At 36.7% G+C, this 24,160-nt stretch overlaps 1 protein-coding gene across 1 annotated transcript in view; it reads right to left on the reverse strand.

The window, feature by feature from the left end:
- Positions 1 to 5,546: 5,546 nt before the first annotated feature.
- The window catches only part of LOC128857553 (protein sidekick-like), a 125,770-nt gene continuing 107,156 nt past the window's right edge, over positions 5,547 to 24,160 (reverse strand). Inside the window, exons 7-9 of the mRNA XM_054093305.1 lie at positions 17,961 to 18,064; positions 11,605 to 12,071; positions 5,547 to 5,955 (exon numbers count right to left, since the gene is read on the reverse strand). Coding sequence (XP_053949280.1) covers positions 17,997 to 18,064 — 68 coding nt within the window. The 3' untranslated portion in view covers positions 5,547 to 5,955; positions 11,605 to 12,071; positions 17,961 to 17,996. The remainder of the gene's footprint in view (positions 5,956 to 11,604; positions 12,072 to 17,960; positions 18,065 to 24,160) is intronic.

The raw sequence follows: 24,160 nt of genomic DNA on the forward strand, positions 1-24,160 counted from the left end.
ATGTACAAGTCTTTTGGTTTTGTATGGCTTCTACGGACGCAAAACGTTTTCCTTTCATGGCCAAATGCAATTTTCCGAATAGGCAGAAATCACAGGGAGCCATATCAGGCAAATATGGTAAGTGATTGATGGTTAAAATGTGGTTTCTAGTAAAAAAATCAATCGCAAGTGTGAATCGATGAGATGGTGCATTATCATTCAGGGCGAACTCGACGAATACGACGCAACAAACGCTTCAAAACGCCAAGATAGAAAATTGCATTGACGGTTTGGCCTGTTGGTACGAACTCCTTGTGGACAATTCGCGTGGAATCGTAGAATAAAATGAGCATCGACTTGATTTTGTACTTCTCCAAACGCGACTTTTTGGGTGGTGACTGGACTGGGGCTTTCCATTCGGCGCTTTGACGCTTAGATTCAGGTTAAAGTTGGAGCAGTTGCAATGTTGTAAAGGAAGTTCTCGCCTCTTTCGAATGTTGAATTCTGAGCAATTTGTGCGGAATGAAACGTGCACAGACATTTCGTAGGCCCAAAGGATCAGTTAAAATGCGATAATTCGATGTTTTGGAGTTATTCAACTCCGATTCCATGAATTTATTTACAAACAATTTCGATCGAGTTTTCGGAAACGTGTAAACCACTCATGAACTCTGGCACGAGATAGACAATCATTGTCATAAACTTTTTTCATCAATCCACATGTTTCGGTAAACGTTTTACCAATTTAAAAAAAAATTGTGATTAGCTCTTTGTTCGAAACTCATTTTTGTACCGATGACACAAACAAACTAACACTTTAGACCCAATAACTTCGCTTCCACTGAACCGAATGTCACCAAGCTTTCACTGGAAGTCAGCTAGAGATGTAACTTCCAACGCACTAACTCATTAAACAGATGGCGCTATCAAAAACATTTTTATGACGCAAGTCTTGTTTATTTTGAACTTCACCTTGTATACAGTCCGGTTCACTTGATTAAAGACAATAGTTTTTATGGAAGAAAATTGATATTTAAGCAACCGTATTTGATCTAGTAACACAACGTTTTCTGATAATTCAAGTTAAGACTGTACTTTGCTCGAAAGTAAGCATGCAACAAAATGCAGGTACTATTCCATCTAACGGTATTTCACAGCAGTGCAACTTCAGCAGCTGTAATACTGTGCTTGATTTATTGGTTCCCTTGAGAGAGTGCCAAACGTCAGTCACCGTCAGCTATTTATCGCGCAGTTTTTTCTCGAAAGCAGGGCCGCTCAGATATCACTCACTTGTCGATAATTGCATTCCGAACAAAGAATTTAATGAAATTAGGTACAAGTGTTTTTAACTCCACAACTATTACGTCTACACTAGGGCAGGAAAAAGTCTGGTTCTCAGTTACCCAGTAGGAGTCAGCTTCCCTGGATTATGATCCATCGTGCGATGCGACCTAATTTAACTACTTAGCTGAAACGCATTTCATGTTCTTGATCTTCCTGATGACATTATCCCCCTAATCAAAGGCAGATTCGAAAACACGTTCTCAAAACGTCTACGGAGCTCGCTGAATAAAATCATTAAGTGGTATAGGCAAAACGGTAAACTGTTAACCAAGCAAGTAAAATATCTTGATTAGAGCATTCATTTCGACCTGCCTAAACTCATGGGCTGAATAAGATAATACATATATCAAACCGTAGTTGATAACTTGGATACATCCCATGCAGCCCTCATGTAATGAAAGAAGACAGTTGTGAAGTTCACGTAAACCAAGCTCAAAAATTTCAACGACTAGTCTGCGTAAGCGTCATCGGAGTAATGTTAACAATGTCCGCCGTAGTTCCCGATACCTTCCCTTATCATAATCAATAAAGAATCACTATCTTTTGCAGCGAGACTCTTCTTAGGAGAAAATGTAAGGTGAAAGGGATCTAAAACGATGTTTGTATTTCATGAGGAGGAGGGATTCTAACCTTGAATTTAATGGGAAATTTAAGGCCTTCGTAAATATCCTTTAACTAAAAACAGAAAAAATTGGACCCTTGAAATAATACTGAAAAAAAAGTGAAATTACAAACTGAACAGGAAATATTTTTTAAAAATAATTTTCAAAATCGAATGTCTCTAAAGTGGTAAAGTTTTAGACATCATGTAATATAAGACGTATTTGGCACGTAGGGATACTTCAAAAGCTGATACCGATGCTACCAGCACAATTCTACGAGATGCTTTCGTCATATCTCGATGTCTGGTACTTTTGCGTTAAATACGAAAATGCCTCTTCTGCATAAAATAATAGAAGCTGGCATACCACAATGAAGCATCTTGGGGCGCCTACTGTGTCTCCTCTACACAGAAGACCTACCATCGCAAACCAGTATGTAACTGCGCAACTTACGGGACACGTTACAATAGAAGGTGCTGCTACTAAGCTTCAAGATGCTGTCAACCAGATTGTCTCCTGGGCCAAAAAGTGGATAACCAAACAAAACAAGAACAAATCAAGCCATACAGTTGTCTGTCAGAATACAAACCAATCTTTATGGATGAATCGACAACCCCATACGTTAGTGAAGCCAAATACTTAGGTATTACACTCGAAGCAAAACTGCGCTGGAAAGCCCACGTAAAAAGGAAACGTGGCGAAGTCGATTTGAAACTCAAAAAAATACAGTACCTAATTGGACGGCGCTCTAAATTTTCAACTTTCACCAAATTACTTATTTAAAAGCAAATTTTAAAGCCTATGGCATCCAATTCTGGAGAAGTTATTTTGGTCATTTGGTCAATTCCCTTCAGAAGGGTGTGAACATCAAAAGACTTTACAAGGTTCAAAGACTAGCATCTGTTCTTATAACTGGCGCGATGTCAACCACACCATCGAAAGCATTATAGGCGACATTAAACTACCTGCCGGTAGATCTGCAGGCAAAATATATCGCGCGTAGTGGAGCAATAAGCCTGAAAACTCTAAGTAAGTGATCAAATAAGAACTACGATCATGGCAAAATTCTGACTGGCACTTCGGAGCTTCCCAGATTGGTGGACTATGCACTCCCGCCTATACTTGTCATTACAACATTCACGACCCTCCTACCTTCAAGAGAAGAGTGGGAACCGGACGATGTAAGACAGGGTGAGTCTATCCATGCATACACAGATGGCTCAAAGTTTGAGAGCAGGGTGGGCGAAGGTGTATACTACGAGCAGCTGGGAATCTCGTTCAGTTTTCGGCTCCCCGACTACTGTAGTGTTTTTAGGCTGAACTGATAGCAATAATGAAAGCCGCGACACTGGTACAGTATGATGCGATATCTGACATCTACATTTTCACTGACTGCCAGGCGATGATATAATATTTCACAAAACAGTCGACAACCTCCAAGGTAGCCATGAAATGCCGCACATCTCCTAACGAGATGGCTGAGTCATTTCGCTCAAGGATAATATCGGTTCCTGGCCATCACGACATTGAGGGTAACTGAAGAGCCGATGAACTAGCGAAACTCGGCACCAAATTAACCGATAAGTACATATACAATGACATAGGCATACCCTTACAAACATGTAAGCTACTCATCCTTGAAGAAATCATAAGTAAAGCAAACGAAAGATGGCGTAATGAAGCCACCTGCGAAATCGCCGGCCAACTGTGGCCAACTCTTAATGCTAAACTCTCTGCTAAACCAAAATAAACACAGTCTTAGCACACTGATTTCACTCATAACGGGGCACTGCCGAATAGGTAGGCACTCCCATAGGATGGGAGTGCAAACACATCACTTCTGTAGAAGTTGTCTTGATGAGGAAGAGGAAGAGACAATCTTGCACTTTCTGTGCCATTGTCCTGCTCTATCCAGACGGAAATTTACTATTTTAGGCAGACAATTTTTTAACGAATTGGAAGATCTCAGTTCTGCAGAAATAGGAGATATTCTGAAATTTTTGAAAAGTTGGTCACTGGTTTTATGAGGAATAGAAAAAGCTCCCCATGCGGCATCACAATGGGCTATGAGCCTGAGTGGGTCCCACAGGACAACTGCTTCAACCTAACCTAACCTGGTTATTACTATTACTATTGGCATTACATTTTGCATTATTATCTCTATTCAATATTTAACCTCTCCTTCTTCTTGATTCACAACTCGTGGAATGAGATCGTTTGAATTGTCTAATGAATTAAATATTTAATATTTTGCGAGGCGCATCAAAGCACATAACTTCCATTCGTCGTCTGCAGAACAAGGTTCTTCGAAACATAGTAAATTCACTACATACGAAACAGTGATCTTCACCGTATCCTCGACATGTTAACTGTCACTGAGGTGACGAACCATTTTGCCATAGCTCACAAACAGCGTTTACAAAAACATGTCAACGTGGCTACATCCAGGTTACTATACTTCAGCTGAATAAGCGCAAAGACGGCTAAAGCAAGTAGCATACATTTTATTTTTACTAATACATATGTCTTTAATACCTGTATTTAAATTGTAAAATACTTCCTTCTAAAATTAAATAAAAAAACCAAATGGAACTGCTTGTTAGTATTATAATTTGTATACTATGAGAATTGCAATATTACAAGTATAACGTCTCTGAAAATTGTAAAACAAAAAAAGTGATCTAAAATGAGCTTAATAGTGATGTCTTTAAGTACATACGACGACTTTCACGGTAACTCGAAAGTTACTCGACGAATTCGCACAAGACAAAACTCATGTTTTCCAGATGCCTTGGATGTCTCATCCCAATAAATTTATAATTTCACTCGAGGCATGCCATATTGGCGTCCGCTATAGCTGAGATAATTGGAGCGGGACTACCATTCGGAAGTGCGTAAGTTCGAATCTCCGTGCATGAAACACCAAAATGAAGAAAAAGTTTTTTCTAATAGCGGTCGCACCTCGGCAGGCAATGCAAACCTCCGAGTGTACTTCTGCTGTGAAAAAGCTCCTCATGAAAAATATCAGTCCTACAGAATGCAGACAAAAAAATATGTACTCGCTTCTATCCAAAGTATTTAGCGCCAAAAAATTTGTTCACTATTCTTACTTGTAATACTCGAAGTGTATTTGATGACAAAAAAAAATCATTAGATAGATGGAAAGTTCTTTTTATTTTGGCATGTTGCTGGTAACACTTGGAATTTGTGTAATTGCTGCTGCCGTTGTCAGGAATGTGATTTTCGCACAACAGCTTTGGAGCAAAACGGCTAACATGAACGCCATTCCTAATTTAAACTTCGCGTCGCTGGAAATAACATCTGGTGGTGATGGTGCACGTAAGTCTTGGTGCTTGCATTTGTGGCGCTCTGTTGCTCATATTGGGAGCAGTATTTGGTGTTTAAGTATTCGAGTTAGTCTCCTCGTTGTTGTTTGTTCCTTTCTATGCATTGTTTCAGCTGCGTTTTATTTTTACCGTTTTTTTTTATGTTGTTGTCCTCTTTTACCTTCTCTGTTTCACTCTTTTCTATCTGATGTTTGCTTACTTACGTGTCGATTTGTCTGCTGAGGGCAGAGTTGTTTGTTCTTGTAATATTTTTTTTTTAAATGAAACGCGTGGATCGATTGCCAACGAAAAACTGTCTTTTATTTTCAGATTTGATAAGTACATCAATGGTTGCAAGATTTGATAAATACATTTGTACAAGTACATTCTAGAATTTACATTTTGATATACATTTTCAACAATTTTTTATTGCTGTCGCTTTTTTTCTCAAATAACTTAACTATCCGTAGATTGATTTTCCTCTAGAGAAATTTACTGCCACCAAATTGGTGTGCTTCTAGTGAATTAAAATCATGGCTAGATTCGAGTTCCTTTCAGTTTCCATATAAACAATTGGTGAATTTTACCCCTCCTCCAAACTATCATCGCTTTCCACATCCATTTTTCCATAGTTTAAAAATAATCTACGTCGGACGCCGCCTGCATTCATAGAGTTACACAGCGGTTGCTGTTCGGAAGGCGCACTAGAGTAAAAAAAAATAAAATAAAAATTAAAAATATAAGTAAAGAGAAATTGTAAAAGGAACCAGTGACACTTAGCTCTAAAAAAAGTATTTATGATTGCCAAATAAATTTGATTTTTCTCGACCAAAAACAGGCGTAATTTTGAGGTCAACAGGAAAACAAAATATTTGAATTTATATCTGTAATAAATATAGCAAAACTCTTGTCTTATTTATGCCTCTGACAAACAAACTAAACATGCCATATTGCTAAAACCGTGAACATAACTTCGAGACGAGTGTACCAACAAAAAAAAAATAAGTAGTAGTCGAAAATCGAATGTGCGAAGCCCGCAAAATTTGAAAATTCAACTTATTTTTTTAACACCCCTCGTATGCTTTATTTATTTCGTGGCAATGTGATACGTGAACTATCCGATTTTCAATGCTTTTAGGGAAATAGGGTTTAATAGTATAGGGTGGGCCATGTAAAATTTGCTTTTCGAATCGGCTATAACAAAAAAGCTAATCAATATTTTTTCAAACTTTTTTTTTTATTTAGAAGATTGAACATTGTCATTTATGAATGAAAAATAATATTGTTCAAATGACTGCTACGACTGGCTTTACAGTAGGCCATTCGATCAACCCAATTTTTAAGCACATTTTCGATTGTTTGGGCTCCAATTTCATGAATGGCAACTTCGATTTCGTGTTTTAAAGCATCAATCGTCTCTGGATGGTTCGCATAGCATTTGTCCTTAACGGCTCTCCACAAAAAATAGTCTAACGGTCATCCTCTTCAATTTTTGGAAACAACTCGTTGAGCATGCCACGGTAACGCTCGCCATTTACTGTAACCGCGGCTCCTCGCTTTCGAAAAAAAATGGCCCGATGACGCCGCTGCTTATTTACGTAGCCACCGATGTGAAAATCAGAAAAGAAGAAGAAGACTCACCATTTTGGAAATAGGTTTTTAATATTTCCCAATTTTGTTCAAGCGTATAGCGTCCCATTTCGTAAATGTCGAACCTTTAAGTAAATTATGAACACATTTGACATGTCATTTGTGTTACCATTCTCAAAAAAATAGGTGGTTCAAAAAGCAAACGGTTTATGGCCCAGCCTGTATAAGCATACATACATATCTACATATATGCAGTTGAATGTATTTGCAAACTACCGTTGCAAGTGCAAAGATTTTGGTGTAGGTGTTGGAGTTGCTTTACTGATGGCAGAGACATACATTTTTCTGGCGATGAGGTGAAGCATGTTTGTTTCATTTGCGCTTTTGCAATACCAATGCAAGCTGTTTGCATGTGAAAGTATTTTGCCAGCGGCATGAAATTATGAAAGTTGAATAGAGTTTGTGCAAATTTGATTTGCCGCCTGGCTGACAGATGGTTTTGAAAGCGATTTATGCCATTTAGAATTTGGTTGATGGCTGCAGCAAAAAGTGCTGTAGCTTTATATTAATGAAAAATCGATTACCATTAAAATAAAAATAGTGTTTCAAAAAATAGAGCAGCAGTTAAGTTAAAGAAATGCTGGAACTTGCTAAGACCCTAGAAGTCTTCGAGCTAAATTTATTCAACTGCAAATAGTTCATCAACTGTCTAAATTTAAGACCCTAGAACTGCGCTATGAAATTCGATCTTTATTTTTTAATTATCATGAATAATGGTTTTCTGAGGGTTTTACCGCAACTTTTCTCAAACGCAGACATAAAAGGCGCTGATATATATTACTTCGGACAAAAAAGGAAATCCATTATTGCCCCGGTAGATGGTTGTAGCGATTGATATCTCGTAATGTAACGATTAAACAATTTAAAGTTTATACTCGCTCTTAAGGCGACATCTGACACTAAAATTCTTCGTTTGCTGTTTGTTCAGTTCACTCAGTAGCGAGTTACAGGGTGTTAACAATGAAAGTCAGCAAAGATAAAATTCAGTGCATTTACAGCTTTTCTTTGATGAAAGCGAAAATGCAAGCCAGACCGCTGGAATTGTGAATGGCGTTTAGGTGCCGATGCTGTAACAACTAATTACGTGCAGTTTTGGTTTCGTCGATTCGGCATTTTTGATGTTAAAGAAAATGCCGATAACGTCGAAAATGTCAATAAAATCATGGAAATAGTCAAAGCTGCCCGACGTGTTAGTAGTCGTAGCATCTCTTAGGAGGTAAACATCGACTATGAAACAATTTGCTCAAACATATTACACAACCATTATGAGTTTTATTTTCCTCAAGCTAATAAAATTAGCGTTTAGATCCTTTGTTGGATGTTTGATCGAGTTTTCTGATCTCTTTTTCAATTTTTTAAATTGAGCAATCCGAAACGATAGAGTTTATTTGACCGAACGTTCATACGAAAATTTGAGTCATCGTTTGCTAACCAAGAGGTAGCACCCGCCACACGTAATGGTTTGGGCAGCTGTAACCGCAGATGGGTACTCTCCAATCAGTTTCATCGAGCCTGGCGTTATGGTGAATGTTTATCGGGAAAGTATTCTGAAGGTTGCCTTGAAGCCGTGGACGGACAAACGTTTTGGCGGCAGACCATGGACTTTTCAACAGGACTTGGCATCGTCTCACAAAGATCGAGTGAACCAAGAATGGTTAAAAAACCACGTTCCGAACTTCATAACGTCCACACAATGGCTCTCAAATTCACCAGACGCAAGTCCGATGGATTATTCTCATTGGGCTTTTTTGTAGGGCAAAGTCCGAACTTAAATATTCACCAGTCTCGAAGCGCTGAAAAAACCATTGTCCACGAGTAGATCTGCAAGTCACATTCGGACAGCTTGCGATTCGTTTCTGGACCGTCTCAAGGTCATAGTCAAGTCAAAAGGTGGTCATATCGAGCAAAAGTAAATTGATTCTTAATTTTGTATTATTTTCACACATTTTTTACTTTGAATTGAATAAAAGTAGGTTTCTAAACTAAATTTATGGGCGTTTTAATTGGTTACACTTCGAATGCTGGACCATATAATCAGCGGCCCTAAAAAGCAGGGAGTACTCCTTTTTTATGAGCTTAGCTCATAATAATTTGTACTGGGCCTTAAAGGGATAACCCCATTTTGTTATAAGACTTTTATTTTCCTTCTTTTTACTTATGGTTATTGCAAGATTCAAACTTTGTTATTATTTGAAATACTATTATTTAATTTATTATTTTCATAATAAAAAAATAATAATAATAATTGGCGCTGTTAGATGTTTGGCCGAGCTTCTACTCCTATTTGAGGTGTGCGCATGAAATTGTCGAATAAATGGAGTGACCAACAGTTTTAGGCCGACTTCGAACCGAAAATAGTTTTTTGTGAGGAGCTCTTTCATTGCCTGCCGAGGGGTGACCGCTATTAGAGAAAACTTTTTCTTCATTTTATTGATTTACGGAGATTCGAACTTACGTTCTGAGAACTCCGAATGTTAGTCACGCACCAACCCATTTGGCTACACCGGTATTAACAATACTAGGAGAAATTTGCTAGCCTAAATCAAGTATTGGAATTTGTATTCTTTGATATGCTCCGATCTATTCGAAATACATTGAAAATCAAAACTCTTGAATGATAATTTTGTAAAGCACATTCTTGATATTTTCCAAAAGGATAATTGAAATTGAAAGTTTTCGAATTCTTCTTCTAATTTATGCCTATATATTTACTTTATGCGAACCTTTTTAAATATACATACATATCTATCAAAAATATCTTTGCATAGTAAAGAAAAAATTTAAAATTTTTCAACAAAAAATGCAGTCTTTTGGTGATAATATTTTGTATGTCCTGCTTGGGCATCAATTACCGTTTGAAGACGACTTCGCATTGATTAAATTAGTTTCGGAATATCATATTCCAATGGTATTTTCCTCCACTCTTCTCTGATGAATCAGATTTATTAGTTGGCGATCTTTTTCCTACTTTTCTTTTTAAATGAACCCACCATTTTTTGATCGGGTTAATGTCGGCACTTTGGGCGGGAGTATCAATAACTTTGGTGCAGTTGTAGAGTAACCAGGGCCTGCATAAATAAGATTTATGTTTGGGATCATTATCTTGATAGTATTTGTATTGTATTTAAATTTGTTCGAATTTTCCGGGTCAACAAAGCCGAGTTTTCTAATACTAGAAGTCAATTCGTTTTTTAAAATATCAAGATATACTTCCTTGGTCATTATTTCGTCCAAAATTTTGATTTCACTCACTTCCATTGTTGATATACAACCCCAAACCATTACTGACAGTTTTCCAATCTTTACGGTAGGGATAATATTTTTGTTTTTTAGTGCTGCGAGAGGCTTACGCTAAACTCTCTGGGGTCTATCATGGTAGTAGAGCATCATTTTCGTCTCATCTGAGAAAATAAAGTCATCCCAGTACTCTGTGGGAATGGATATGTGCTCGTTGCCAAATCGCAATATTTTATCAACTTTTGTGCTGATATCAGGGGTTTTTTCCTAACCATTCTTGAAGAATATTTGTGTTTTTGCAACACTTTTCGAACAGTTTCATGAGAAACTCTTGACCCGTAGCCTTTTTCCACTTGAAGAGCTAATCCTCTTGTACTGCTTTGCGGGCTATTATAAATAGTTTTAATAATTTTACGTTCAATTCGCTGCGTCACTTTTTTTGGTCTGCCTACAGATGCTTTCAACTCGAATCTCAAAGCTAAAGCTTTAAATTTTTCTTGACTATGCAAAGATATTCTTGAGAAACTGTATATCGGTAATTCTTAGGGTCATAACTAAAAAAACCGAAATGTCGAGAAAAACGGCTGCAAAGTTGTCAATTTACTTGTCTCCTTAATAGATATCGCCATGCTTTTTTTACACAGCATAAAAGAAGAACTGGTGGCCATTTCTGCGTACTTATCTAATTTCTTCTTCCATCATGATTTTATTGTAGTAAACGAGTGATACGTATTATAATTTATGGTCTATTAGAAAAACTCCTGACCACGAGGTGAAAAACCAAAAACACAGATTAACTAAGCATTCAGCCCTAATACTGAAGGGAGTGTACTAATACTGTCTTATGCAGAAGCAAAATAAGTAAAACAATAAAACACGAGCTTGCTTTCAAAATTTCCACTACAAGTCGACATGGTTACCATAGTCCAAATTGCATACAATTTTGCATATATTGATATGGTTTACTTCGACAGTCTAATTTATGTATATACAGAGATACTGTACATTTGCCTATTATTCCTAAATTTAAAATCAAATCTAAACGTCAAAAAGTTGCTATTTAAATATAGCTTAGTGACACAGTTTCTGATTCGGATTAAACACTTTTTTTTTCATTTTCAACAAACAAACAAAAAAAAGTTATCAAGCCCATACCGTGTTAAAATCGCTAATTAAGGCCGCCGGAATTAGTAGTTATGACAACTAAAACAATTTGCTTGGTTTTCTCATTCACAAAGTAATGTTCGCAAAAATGTTTATTTAGAACCAAGAGCAGCGCAATCAGGTAGGGAGTTTGTTAGGTGTGCAGCAGGAACAGGACCAAATGCAGGCAGTAAGTTGATATTGGCAAACTATTTCATACGCAAGTGCAAACGCAATCGTAATACATACAAAACACAGTGATAAATTTTGTTGAGGTTAGCGCATTTAATTGTTGCCGCTGCCTCTACATGCCGCATACTTACCCAAAACGCTTAGATATGCCTCGCCATTGACGGTGCCCGCCTCATTCGAACGCACGCACGTATAAAGGCCAGCGTCCGTTTCACGTACATTCGACATTAATAAATCACCCGATTCGAGAATTTGTATACGACTGGATATTTCAACAAGTTGTGTTTCTGTTGTTGTTATTGTTGTTTATATTGATGCAAATCACAGCCATGTGTACAGATAATATTCACAAAGGAGGCAAAATAATGATGCGGATGATGAGCGTTTGTTGGAGGCGGCAGCAAAACCAAATGATGCATTTACAGAATAGTGCACAGTACGCAGTGCATTGTTATTGTTAGCGTAGTTAAAATGGTACAAGCATTTTTGCGAACCAAACCATACGCGTGTATGTATCAAAAAACCAATTAAACGGCAGTCAGCGAAGGCGGACACAGAGACAGTCATGATCATAATCACAATCTCACGAGCGCATTAACTATTCAAAGTGCGGATAAAACGGATGTTGGACGGGCGAGGATGTTGGCGTTGCACAGGTGGAAGGATATTGCAATTATAGTGTGTGCGATAATTTTGTAGTTGTTATCATTTTGGCAAAGCATAACAAGCATAAAAACGCACAAGTCCCGCAGTTGTGTCAGCATCGAACAGGACAAGTATACAACAGTCAGAGAGTGAGGCAGGCAGCCAAGCCGGGCACGGACAGCAGGTGGGAAGTAGTGCAACCAATATACGTTTTGATGTACAGCCAATTGTTGGTGTTATTGCGGTTTCGGTTGTGTTGTTGTGTTTTTTGTTTGGTATTCGTGAAATTAATGCGGTGGTTATGTGGTAAAAAGGATTTCAGCAGCAAATTTTAGCATTTTAAAATACACATTGCCACATTTTGGTTGTGATTGTAGCAGTTGTTGTTAGCGGCATTATTGATGTTGTTGGTTGTGTTGGTTGGTTGGTTGGTTGGTTGGTTGGTTGGTTGGTTGGTTGGTAGTTAGTCGCAAGGGAACACACAAAATTAGAAAAAGAGAACAAAAACAAATATTTCATTAGTATTAGTAGACATACAATATTGAAGCGTGCACATTTAAATAACTTTTTATTGGCTAATTTTGTTATTAAATATTTATAAATATTATAGCATTAAGCACTTATAATTGCGGTGCAATTTTCATAATATTCTAAAAATGGTCCAGCAGAAAAAATGTGATTTCATCACACACTTTTGCTTTGTGGCGCTCTAAAATTTAATCGTAAATGTGGCGCAATGAAAAAGTTGCACTGGCACACTTTTTCGTTTTCATTTATTATTTTTGAGGTTTCCAGAGGCCATTTGAGTGAATATTTGAAAGTACAAAAAAGTGATAATTTAATTTATTGTTTTAAAGATTATTTTCACACTTCGCTACGATAGGGGTATACATTAGGATGCGCCTTATTTTCCAACTTTCTCAAAATAGCCGCGTCCGCTCATCATTCTATTAGCTAAATAGCAGATGCGTGAGTTTTAAAATGTTTTTGTTTTTTTTTTGTTGCGGTTTAGGGGTCGGTTCTGCCGTATGTCAAATATGATTTAATAATATGCTTTCCTACCAATTATCGCATGCGAAGCACTTGAATTAATTGTACACATTTAATAAATAATGTCATTCAAAGTCTTCTGACGTAACGGTTGGTTATTGTGCCTTTCTCCGCAAACAGTGACAGTAATTCTGATCAAAAATTTAGAAATTTTAACGAAAATTCGACAAGTTTTATCTTTAATATGATCTTTATTATGAAATGAGCCATATTTTTATAAAAGAATAATTGAAATTGAAATATAAATAAGTAAATATTAAAATAAATAGAAACGAATTCTCTAAATAACTTTTTAAAATTTCTTACTTCATAAAAAACTAACTTAAATTAAAAGATAAATAAACAACACTTCCCAAAATGACTTTTTACAATTTTTCATTTTATAAAAAAATAATTTAAACTTAACGATAAATCAATAAATAGACAACTTAAAAATAAGATACAATAACTTTTTTAAAATTTTTCGTCTTATAAAACAATTATTGAATTAAATAACTTAAATAACTTATTAAAATTTATTATTTCATAAAAAACTAACTTAAGTTAAAAGATAAACATATATAGACAAAACTTTTCAAAATAGTTTTTTAAAATGTTTCGTTTTAAGAACAACAAAATTATAATTTATAGTAAAGATAAATAAATAAATATTTACAATTTTTCGTTTTATAAAAAAACTAAGTTAAATTAAAAGATAAATAAATAAATAGACGAAACTTCTGAAAATAACTTTTTAAAATTTTTCATTTTATAAAAAAAATAATTTAAATTACAAAATAACTTAATTAATAGACAAAGCTTTTTAAAATACCTTTTCCAAATACTTCATTTTATAAAAAACTAATTTAAATTTTAAAATAAATTAAAAATAAAATTAATTAATTAAATTAAATTAAAATTTCTTAAAACAATTTTTCATTTCCTGCTAGCTTTCGTAAATATTGAGTTCTTTGAGAATGCGAATATATAAAGAATGGTTAAATTTCAAGGGCCGATGTTGAATGTGAACCGTGAACGTCAAGTTTTTATCTGCATTTCATTTGACATTTTTCAATTTCAGACTAACTCAATTTGAACCATAGAAAGATGCACAATCGAGCAACGCGTTAAAGTTATTCAGGCTTATTATAAAAACGGGCGTTCAAATCAAAATGCATATCAAGCACTTCGTGATTTGTTCGGTCAATTTAATAGTCCAAATGTGCATACAATCGGAAAAATAGTACAAAAGTTTGAGCAAACCGGGTCGGTAGGGGATGTGAAAACACCAGTGCATGCTCGTACTGCCGAAAATATTACTGCTGTTCGCGATAGTGAGGTTGAAGAAGAGCCGTCCACCTCAACTCGTCGTCGTGCCCAAAAATTGCACCTCTCACGCTCGTCGTTGACGAAAATTAGGCATAAAGACTTGCATTTACACGCTTACAAGGTGAAATTGACTCAACAACTAAAGCCTCTTGACCATTTCAAGCATCGTAAATGGTCAGAATGGTGGCAGGAAATGGCAACAGTGAATGACCAATTTTCGAAGAAAATCATCTTCAGTAATGAGGCACATTTTCACCTCAGTGGATTCGTCAATAAGCAGAATTGCAGCATTTGGGCGAATGACAATCCAAGAGTGATTGCCGAAAAAACAATGCACCCACAAAGAGTGACTGTTTGGTGCGGTTTATGGGCCGGCGGCATCATTGGACCGTATTTTTTCCAAAATGAGGCCGGTCAGGCAGTTACTGTGAATAGTGTTCGCTATCGTAAGATGATAACGAACTTTTTATGGCCCGAATTGGAAGATGTGGATGTGGACGATATGTGGTTTCAACAGGGCGGTGCCACTTGTCACACAGCTAACGAAACAATGGCTCTTTTGCGCGAAAAATTTGATGGCCGAATAATCTCACGTCGCGGCGATGTCAAATGGCCCCCAAGATCATGTGATTTGACACCGTTGGACTTCTTTCTTTGGGGTTATTTGAAAGACCGCTTGTACGCTCGATAAGCCAGCAACAATTCAAGAGCTGAAGGCTGAGATAATTCGGCACAGAACCTCAATTATTCCTCAGCGTCATCGAAAATTTAGACCATAGGATGGAGGTGTGCAGCCGAAGCTGCGGCGGCCATTTGACCAATATTTTGTTCCACACGTAATTGAACCATACCAGCATTATCATAATAAGGAGAAGTGACAATAATTTCTAAAAACAATTGTATTTTATTCAAAATCAACACCGGCCCTTGAAACTTAACCACCCTTTTGATATAATTGGCGCGTAAGGCCTGTTTTGGGTGCTGGTCGAGCTCTTCCTCCTGTTTGTGGCGTGTGCCTTGATGTTGCTCAACAAATTAAGGGACCTACAGTTTCAAGCTGACTCCGAACGGCAGATATTTTTTATGAGAAGATTTTTCATAACAGAAATACACTCGGAGGTGTGCCATTGCCTGCCGAGGGGCCACCGCTATTACAAAATAACTTTTTCTTAATTTTGGTCTTGCACCGAGATTCGAACTTACGTTCTCTCTGAATTCGGAATGATAGTCATGCACCAACCCATTCAGCTACGGCGTCCGCCTATTAAAATTCGGTATATTTAAATATTATATAATGTAATTGATATCCTATGGCGTATGAGTAACATTTCAAACTGCGATTGTTTAAGGGGGTAGTATGGTATTTTTTTTTTCATTTTTTTTTTTTAAATTATTTTATAACATCTTAAGATTATTGTGTGAAAGTTTGAAGTGCATTAGAGTAAAATTGACAAAGACACAAAGGATTAAGTATCTACCTCTCCAACCGGATTTCACGCTGTAAAAATCTCCACAAATCTTTAAACGCGTTTTTCTCACACTTGCCTTTTTTACGGTCGGTGTCCACTGTAGATTCATATCTACTGCACCGATTCTTTTCAAATTTGGTTTTTTTGTTTCTTTACTTTATTCACGAGGTAATGACGTCGAGTTTTTTTTTTTTTTAAATTTTGTCATATTTTAAAACAACAAATTTTTCAAGTTTTTTTTATGGAAAATCGGTGTTTTGACTTCAAAGCGCTTTAAAAAATTAAAAAAAAAAAAAAAAAAAAAAATTCGACGTTGTTACCTGCGAAACTTTATTAGCTGATGAAATCAATTTGGTTTTTTGATTTTAGTTGATCCAGTAATGAGTTCTGAGGGACACTGCAATAAAACTTTTTTATGAGACGTCCGCGAAGATTCGCTGCCACCAACTCATTTCTTCATAAAAATCAATGAAAATTTCACACAATATTCTCTAAATATGACTTTATAATGAAGTAATTTTAAAATTTTGAATAAATCAACTGTGTCGACAAAAAAAATTTCGAAAAATATGCTTGTTTTACACCGAATTAACCATACTACCCCCTTAATAGTCCTGGGTTTTGTGCGATGGGGCGTATGAGTGTTAGAGATGTACGCCATTTGGTAGCTTTGTGCTTCTGGATTAATTGATTTCGAAGTTGCATAGAACATTTTTTTTAATATACTTTAATTTACATTTAATTAACAAGGATTCTGAAACTAAAGATGTGAGCATTACTTTGTGTATCATGCAACTCCAGCGATTTAATGCTTGATAGATAGAAAGTGCTAAGTCGATTTAAGTGGTTTTGCCCGAGAGCCCACATATTTATATGCAATGTATTATCAAACAGAGGTCGGCTTTGCGAGTGTGTTGGTGAGCACAGATTAATCGCACTATGAAGATTAATCGAAATATGAAAATCACTGTAATTGTTTGTATCGCCAAAATATCGCTAAAAATATGGCATTTTTCATTGAATTGAGCGAATTAATTGGGCACTGGCTATCTAAGAGGCCACAATCGACTGCGTTTTCATTTGCGACTACACATTTGGTTACTAGATAATCCAGTCTTGTCCAGATAAGTATTGAAACAATTCAACTCCTTTATTTATATAAAATCGAGCCTCTGAACGTTAACATAGATACGTAGATATTTGAATATACGAGTACATACATTAGGAAGGCTGAAGAAGCGCCAAAAAGGGCTAAGCGTGATTGTTGGGAGGCAAAGGAACTTATAGGTAGTACGAGTACTGTTTATTTTATCCTGCTTCGTCGAAATGTCTGCTTTGCTTCGGCTGCATTCAATGCTTTGCTAAGTCACTGGGAGCTCTAATGGGTCTTTGTTCGATAAAATTCTGTGGTATCGTTGCTACTTCATAAAGCAGTGTTGCCCCTCTGCTTGTAATGCAATGCCTGCTATTTATTTTTGTAAATGTAAATTACGAAAATGTGTATGTGTGTTTTTGAAAAAGAAAATAGTTCCATTTCTGTTTCAAAAAAATTAAATAAATTTTCGCATACAATGTTCCCTCTAATAACTCATAAATATTGTACAAACGCTTACCACATGATATGTAACCCACCAAAACTTTGCTCATTCATGTAAAGATGAAAAATATCGTCTAATGAACGTCTGAGTGGCTGTACTTCTAATGTTAGCCAAAAACGTCCAAAAACTTTCGCCACTTCACTTCAATAGACGAAATAACATAAAACTTTCATATACATATGTACATGGCACACACACAAGAACGTAAGTGCATACATACATTTATATAGGTATGTAAATATTTTGTGGGGCTTTTTCCGAATTATTAACTTAAATGCTATGGTACTCCCGTGTAAGTGTGTGTGTTTGTTGTAAGCCTGTTTGGCGATAAGTGCAGCTTTTATGCACACATATCTCCATACAAATGTGTATGTGCACAGATACATACTCGTACGCTCAGCTTTCGCGTCGACTTACCGTTGTAAATCCATGTGATATTGGGATTTGGTGCATCTACTGCTCGGCACCAAATAGTCGTGTCCTTGCCATCCAATGCGGTTTCTCCATCACAGGCGCAGAAGCTACGGGAGAAAAATAGAAATGAAAAACAGAGTTGAAAGAGTTGGGCTAGCACAAAACAACAAAAACAAATAGCTAAAACGAAACAAAGTAATACGAGAGCGCCAAAAATGCAAAAAATAACTTTCGCGCAGTGTTTGCTTTATAGTAAAAACAAAAAATACAAGCAAATAGTGTTCAAGTACAGTTACAGTGCATAATGAAAACAAAACAACAAACAGAAAAAAGAACGAGCTCATACGTGCAATAAGGTTGGGGGTGATCAAGGTTGTACAATCAAGTGGTTTATGTTGGTGCCAGCTGGTCAGCTAACCGGCAAGTCAGCAAGCCAGCTAAGGCAGGCAGCTAACAGACCAGTGTCGGGCCAATTATTCATTTACGAACTTTGACCAGCTTCATAGGCAAAAAAAAGTGTAAGTGCAAATAAAAACATACTAGGTGCTTTGTGTGCCTACTCAGTGTGCTGCAGAGTTTACTTCAACCATCATCAGGCAGGCAGGCCACTCAAATTGTATGAAATCTTTTTTAGTATAGTAAATATGCAAACAGGGACACGCCGTGAGCGAATATGAGTGCAGGTGCTAGCGTATGCTATATGAGGTTGGCAGGAAGTTTTGTTTGAGAGCTTATTAGGGTGCGTAAATGTTTTTTTTCACATTTTTTTTCATTTTTCGCAGATTCAGAGTCTACATAAAATTCGAAGAGAAAGTTGACAAGAGCAAAGTTGGCTTGAGAGCAATTTCGAGCCACCTAAATTTTAAAAGAAGAAGAAGGCAAATCGTTAATACGAAGTTAATATGGAGATTAATATTGACCAAAGTATTATGAATGCTATTTTTTTCCGAACAAACTTGTACACTTGGGGATTTATTGGTGCGAAGAATTTAGTTTTGACATCTAGTGATTATTTCAAGAGCCCAATGATGGCGCTACAAAGCAAATTATATGTAATTTTTTAATAAAGGATCTTTCAAAAGTGACGCCTAGATGCCAGTGGTGAATTCTTCTTCTCTTTGTCAAGTAGACAAATGTAAAATTTTACACTATAGGCAACGCATTAAAATGATTTAAACTTACGATGCAAATTATCGGTCCTTAAGAACAACATATTGCAGCAAAATTTGTGATTTTTTTGGAGAAAATAATCGTCCAAATGAGTCAACACCTTAAATCTGGTTATGAGCCATATTTTGATTAAAATTAGAAAGACCTGATATAATATAAATTTTTACATGTTTTATTTTAAAACAAAATGTATGTAGGTGCGTCTTTTGAAATAGTTTTTATTATAATAGAAAAAGTAGCGGTATGTATATTAATATATATCTTTTATACGTACATCAAACTAAAACTTAAAAGCAAAAAAACAAAAACGAATTAAATTTTACTTTACTTGAAAAATTTATTTTCAAAATTTTTTTCTAACCATAATTTTTTTTCAATAAAAAAAGTATCTACAATTATTTTGAGTTTATATCCTCTCAATTGTCAACAAGAGATGCCATAGGTTAGGTTAGGTAGTGATGGTTGCCCAGAGAGTGTGCGAAAGAAGTTTGGTTCATCCTTTGTGACACCATTGCAAGAGGGGAAAAAGAGATGAAGGAAAAAAGGACATATGTACCCCACGGGCAGTGCCAAGTGAAGATGCCCACGAAATTTGAGAGATGAGATTTTGTCATCCTCAGAGTATCCCTCGAACGCCTCGTATCCAAACATGGCCAGAAGGACTTCGCGACCTTACACGTTCGTGTACTTACCCAGCGCTCGCTGAGTTGGTGCAAAGCCCATCCTTCCAAGAGAAGAGCGCAGGCTGTCAAGGGGATCCCGATCCTCTCCTTTCGCGGGCACACCGCCTCACCGGTCCCTTGTCTCGCCAGCTCATCGGCTTCGCAGTTTCCAGCAATACCACTGTGACCAGGTACCCAAATTATCTTTATATCGAAGAATTCTGATGCAATCGAGAGAGAGACCAGGCATTCCCTGGCCAGTTTCGAATGCACCATAATAGAGCCTAGGGCCCTAATTGCCGCTTTGCTATCGGAGTAAATCTTTACCTTCTTAACAGTTATTACGCAAGTAAGTAGCCAGTCAGCTGCTTCTTTAATTGCGACCACCTCTGCTTGGAACACACTGCAGTGATCCGGTAGCCTGAATTTGATACCACTCCTCCCTTGATGGAATATGGGTGGAGAAAGTTCCGCTTGGACTAAGCGAAGGCACGCACTGATCCGTCGACGAGGGGATGAACTCAAAGTTTTTGAGGATGCTTTAGTGCATATATGTGAGATTGCAGCGGCAATTCAGCCTGCGATGTCTATAGATACCACATTTAGCATTACATTAAGCGCTAGAGTAGGAGTAGAAGGTGCCATAACTTTTTCGTAATTTTCGTACTAGTTAAATATAGTTTCTTTCAAAATTTGCTTGGCTCGAAACCGATCTTAGAGTTAGCTCTAATGAACTTTTTTTTTAGAATTCCATGTAGAATCCGCATCTGCCAGGAACGATTTGTCGATTCCATACAAATCGACCCACCCTAGGGTATATATGTATGTGTTAAGTGCATATGCATATTTATATTTAAGCTACCATATATTATTTAAAGTGATATATACATGCATAAATATTGCATGGTAGTGGAAAAATTGTGTACCAAGTAGTGATGAAGGTATTAAAATGTTGGCATATCTGTGGAAATTCCCCGTATGTTCGAGTAGCATAAATATTACATTTAAATACATATAAATATATATATAACTTTTGACTGGGTTGATATTCGCGTGTTAACATTTGTATGGCTTTTGCTTTCGTATACAAAAGTAAATGTTGAAGTAAGTAAATGTTTAAGTGAAGTGAGCTGTTCGCCATGGGCACCGACAGCACTATTTGCATACAAAATATAGGCACACACATCGCTTAATTGCAGCCAACAAGCCAATCACAAATTTTTTGAACGTAAAAATGCGTATTATTTTTTTAAATAAGTAGAGAAAACATTTTCAGAAACTAGCAGTACTAAAAGGTGAGTGGAAACACAAAATGAACGAGTCGAAAAGCAAAAATCTGTCTGATTGCTTATAAGTAAGCTAAATGAATCCAAAAGGGACACAACTAAATCCAAATAAATTCGTTTCGTTTTATTCTGTAACTCGAAAATAAGTCGTTGAAAATAAGCAACAAAATGAACCATTCGAAACATTTTGCCAACAATTTTAACTCGCATTCTGGCGCCGTTGATATATCGGGACTCGCTTTTCACTGCTAAGAAAACAATACCATCCACTTTCAAAAATGATTCACGGCGGTAGATATTTACTTATACATATTTTTTCATTCAATTGCTAATGTCTTCTCTGTAGAAGAGCAAACTCGTACCTTTCTTGTCTTGAGGTCAAAATAAAAATTGTCCGTACGTCATGTGAACTGCCCTCCTCGTGTCATATGGGCGAGAGGAGGACCATTGTTTTGTTTATTATTATTGGCTTTGTTATTATTCTCAGCGAATTTTTTTCACTTGCGTGGGTTTTGATAAAACTTATTCAGAAGCCCTATTTTTTGTTGCATTGTCACTGCCATGAAAATTTCGAGTCTCTACTTCACCGAGAAGTTAGTTTAAAACAAAAAAAAATCTCCTTTACGGGATTATAGTCTAATGGACGGCTTTCAACAAGACAATGCCTGTTTCTGGCTTCAGAAGGTTCAGCACATGGCGCTTATATAAGGGGAAGTCCAAAATAAACAAGGCTGGCGTCATAAAAATGCTTTTGATAGCGCCATCTTCTTAATGAATTAGTGCGTTGGAAGTTACATGCTGACTTCCAGAGAAAGCTTGGTGACATCCGGTTCAGTGGAAGCGATGTTATTGGGTCTAAAGTGTCAGTTTGTTTGTGTTATCGGTACAAAAATGAGTTTCGAACAAAAAGCTAATATCAAATTTTATTTTAAAATCGGTAAAACTTTTATCGAAGTATTTGAATCAATGAAAAAAGTTTATGGCGATGATCGTGCCAGAGTTCAAGAGTGGCTTACACGTCTCACAGATGGTTGTGAGGACATAAATCACAATGAACAGTGATCACCAAAATCAGTAATCACCGAAAGCTCCATCGAAATTGTTCGTAAATTTATCAAAAATTAACCGAAATCATCGTTGAAATTCATAAAACCGGAGTTGAATATCTCCAAAACATCGATTTATCGCATTTTAACTGATCATTCGGGTTTACGAAAGATCTGTGCACGTTTCATTCCGCACAAGTCAACTGAGAACCAAAAATTGCTCAGAATTGAACATTCGGAAGACCTTATTAAAGAGGCGAGAAAAGACGCGAACAACAATGTAACTGGTGATGAAACGTGGTGTTCCCAACATGATCCTGAAACTAAGCGTCAAAGGGCCCAATGGAAAGCCCCAGACGAGCCACCACCCAAAAAATCCAGATTGTAGAAGTCAAAAATCAAGTCGATGCTCATTTGTAAATGCAATTGTTTGTTTGTTGCATCGCATTCGTCAAATTCGCCCTGAATACCGCGATGGAGGCAGTTGACGCTTAATGCATGCCAATGCACCATCTCATCGACCTGATGGCTGATTTTGGCTGATTTTTTGACTAGAAATCGCATTTTAACCATCAATCAGTCACCGTATTCACCTGATATGGCTCCCTGTGATTTCTACCTATTCGGAAAATTGCATTTGGCCATGAAAAGAAAACGTTTTGCGTCCTTAGAGGCCATCCAAAAATCCAAAAGGCTTGTACCGACATCGAGAAGGACATTCTGGTCAATGACCTGAAACACTATTTCGAAAAGCTTTTAGATGACGCAAAAGGGTATATCGAGGCCTGATAGGCTATATTGAATAAATAAACCCAAAGTTATCAGAACAAAGCTCCTGTCCTTTCTATTTTAGCTCAGTCTTGTTTATTTTGGACTTCAGCATGTATGCATCACTGGCGCTCTTAGAACCACACCATCTAATGCTCTGAATACTATTTTCTTCTTATCTCCCTTAGATTTAGCTGGTCAACAGAATGTTGGAAACACTACTGCTAATCAATGACGCGATTTAAGGATCGGATACTTGAATACTCTAGTAGGTTGTTTAGTACCAGAATTCCAGCTAGATGTGAGTGGATCGACAATATAACAAATCTCGTCGGAAAAACTGCCTACGGTTCTTTACTGATGGCCCAAAGCTTGACCATAATGTTGGCTTTGGTAGCGTATTTCAGGCTAACATTTTAGCCATTAATGAGGTAGCTGTCCAGATAGGCAAGAATGTGAGTACCTTCAGAGAAATTATATTTACTCCGATAGCCAAGAGGGCATTACATTTTTTTGGTGGGGTCGTCTCTTAACGAGATGGAAGAATATTTCCGCATCCATTTGATATGCGTGCCTATAGGTGACATGGCATAGTGGCATACCGGGGAATTGTAAGACAGATAAATTAGCGAGAATGGGCACTTACTACTCGCCTCCCTCTTGATATGGTTGATTGTAGGTATACCCCTCTAAACATACAAACTGCGTGGTGCAAGCAGCATTGTCACTTCAGGCAACACGAGATGTGTTGCTAGTCTGACATGTAATGCTACAAAAGGAATTTGGCCAAAATTGGATGCTAGGCGCTCAAAGGCGCTACTTAATCGTCCCAGTCTCATAGGTCGAAATGCACAAAGATTAAATGTACATCATTTCTACAACTGCAGAAAATGCAAGAATATGGAGGCAGAAGAGTCCGTTAGACACCATCTCTTTTATTGGAAAAAGCGCTGCAAAATTTGTATTATATTTGGATACAGGATAACTTTGAAGGGCGCAAAATAGATATTGTTGATGAATAAATGAATATTATTCGACAAAAATGAAAATCCACCTTTTTTTAATAATCCTCTTATGCATGGCTATTCACATATTGATAATTAACTAACGGGACTGAATTTGCAATAGAATAAGTACGCACGATTAAAATGATTTAATTAAATTATAAGTCGTATATGTAAGTATATTTGAAATGCGATTATTGTCGAAATGCAAAAGAGAGTATTTAAAACATTTTTAAATACTCATGCGACATATGGCATATGCGACTT

The sequence above is a fragment of the Anastrepha ludens genome, chromosome 3 (assembly GCF_028408465.1).
Source record: "Anastrepha ludens isolate Willacy chromosome 3, idAnaLude1.1, whole genome shotgun sequence".
In the NCBI taxonomy this organism is placed as follows: domain Eukaryota; kingdom Metazoa; phylum Arthropoda; class Insecta; order Diptera; family Tephritidae; genus Anastrepha; species Anastrepha ludens.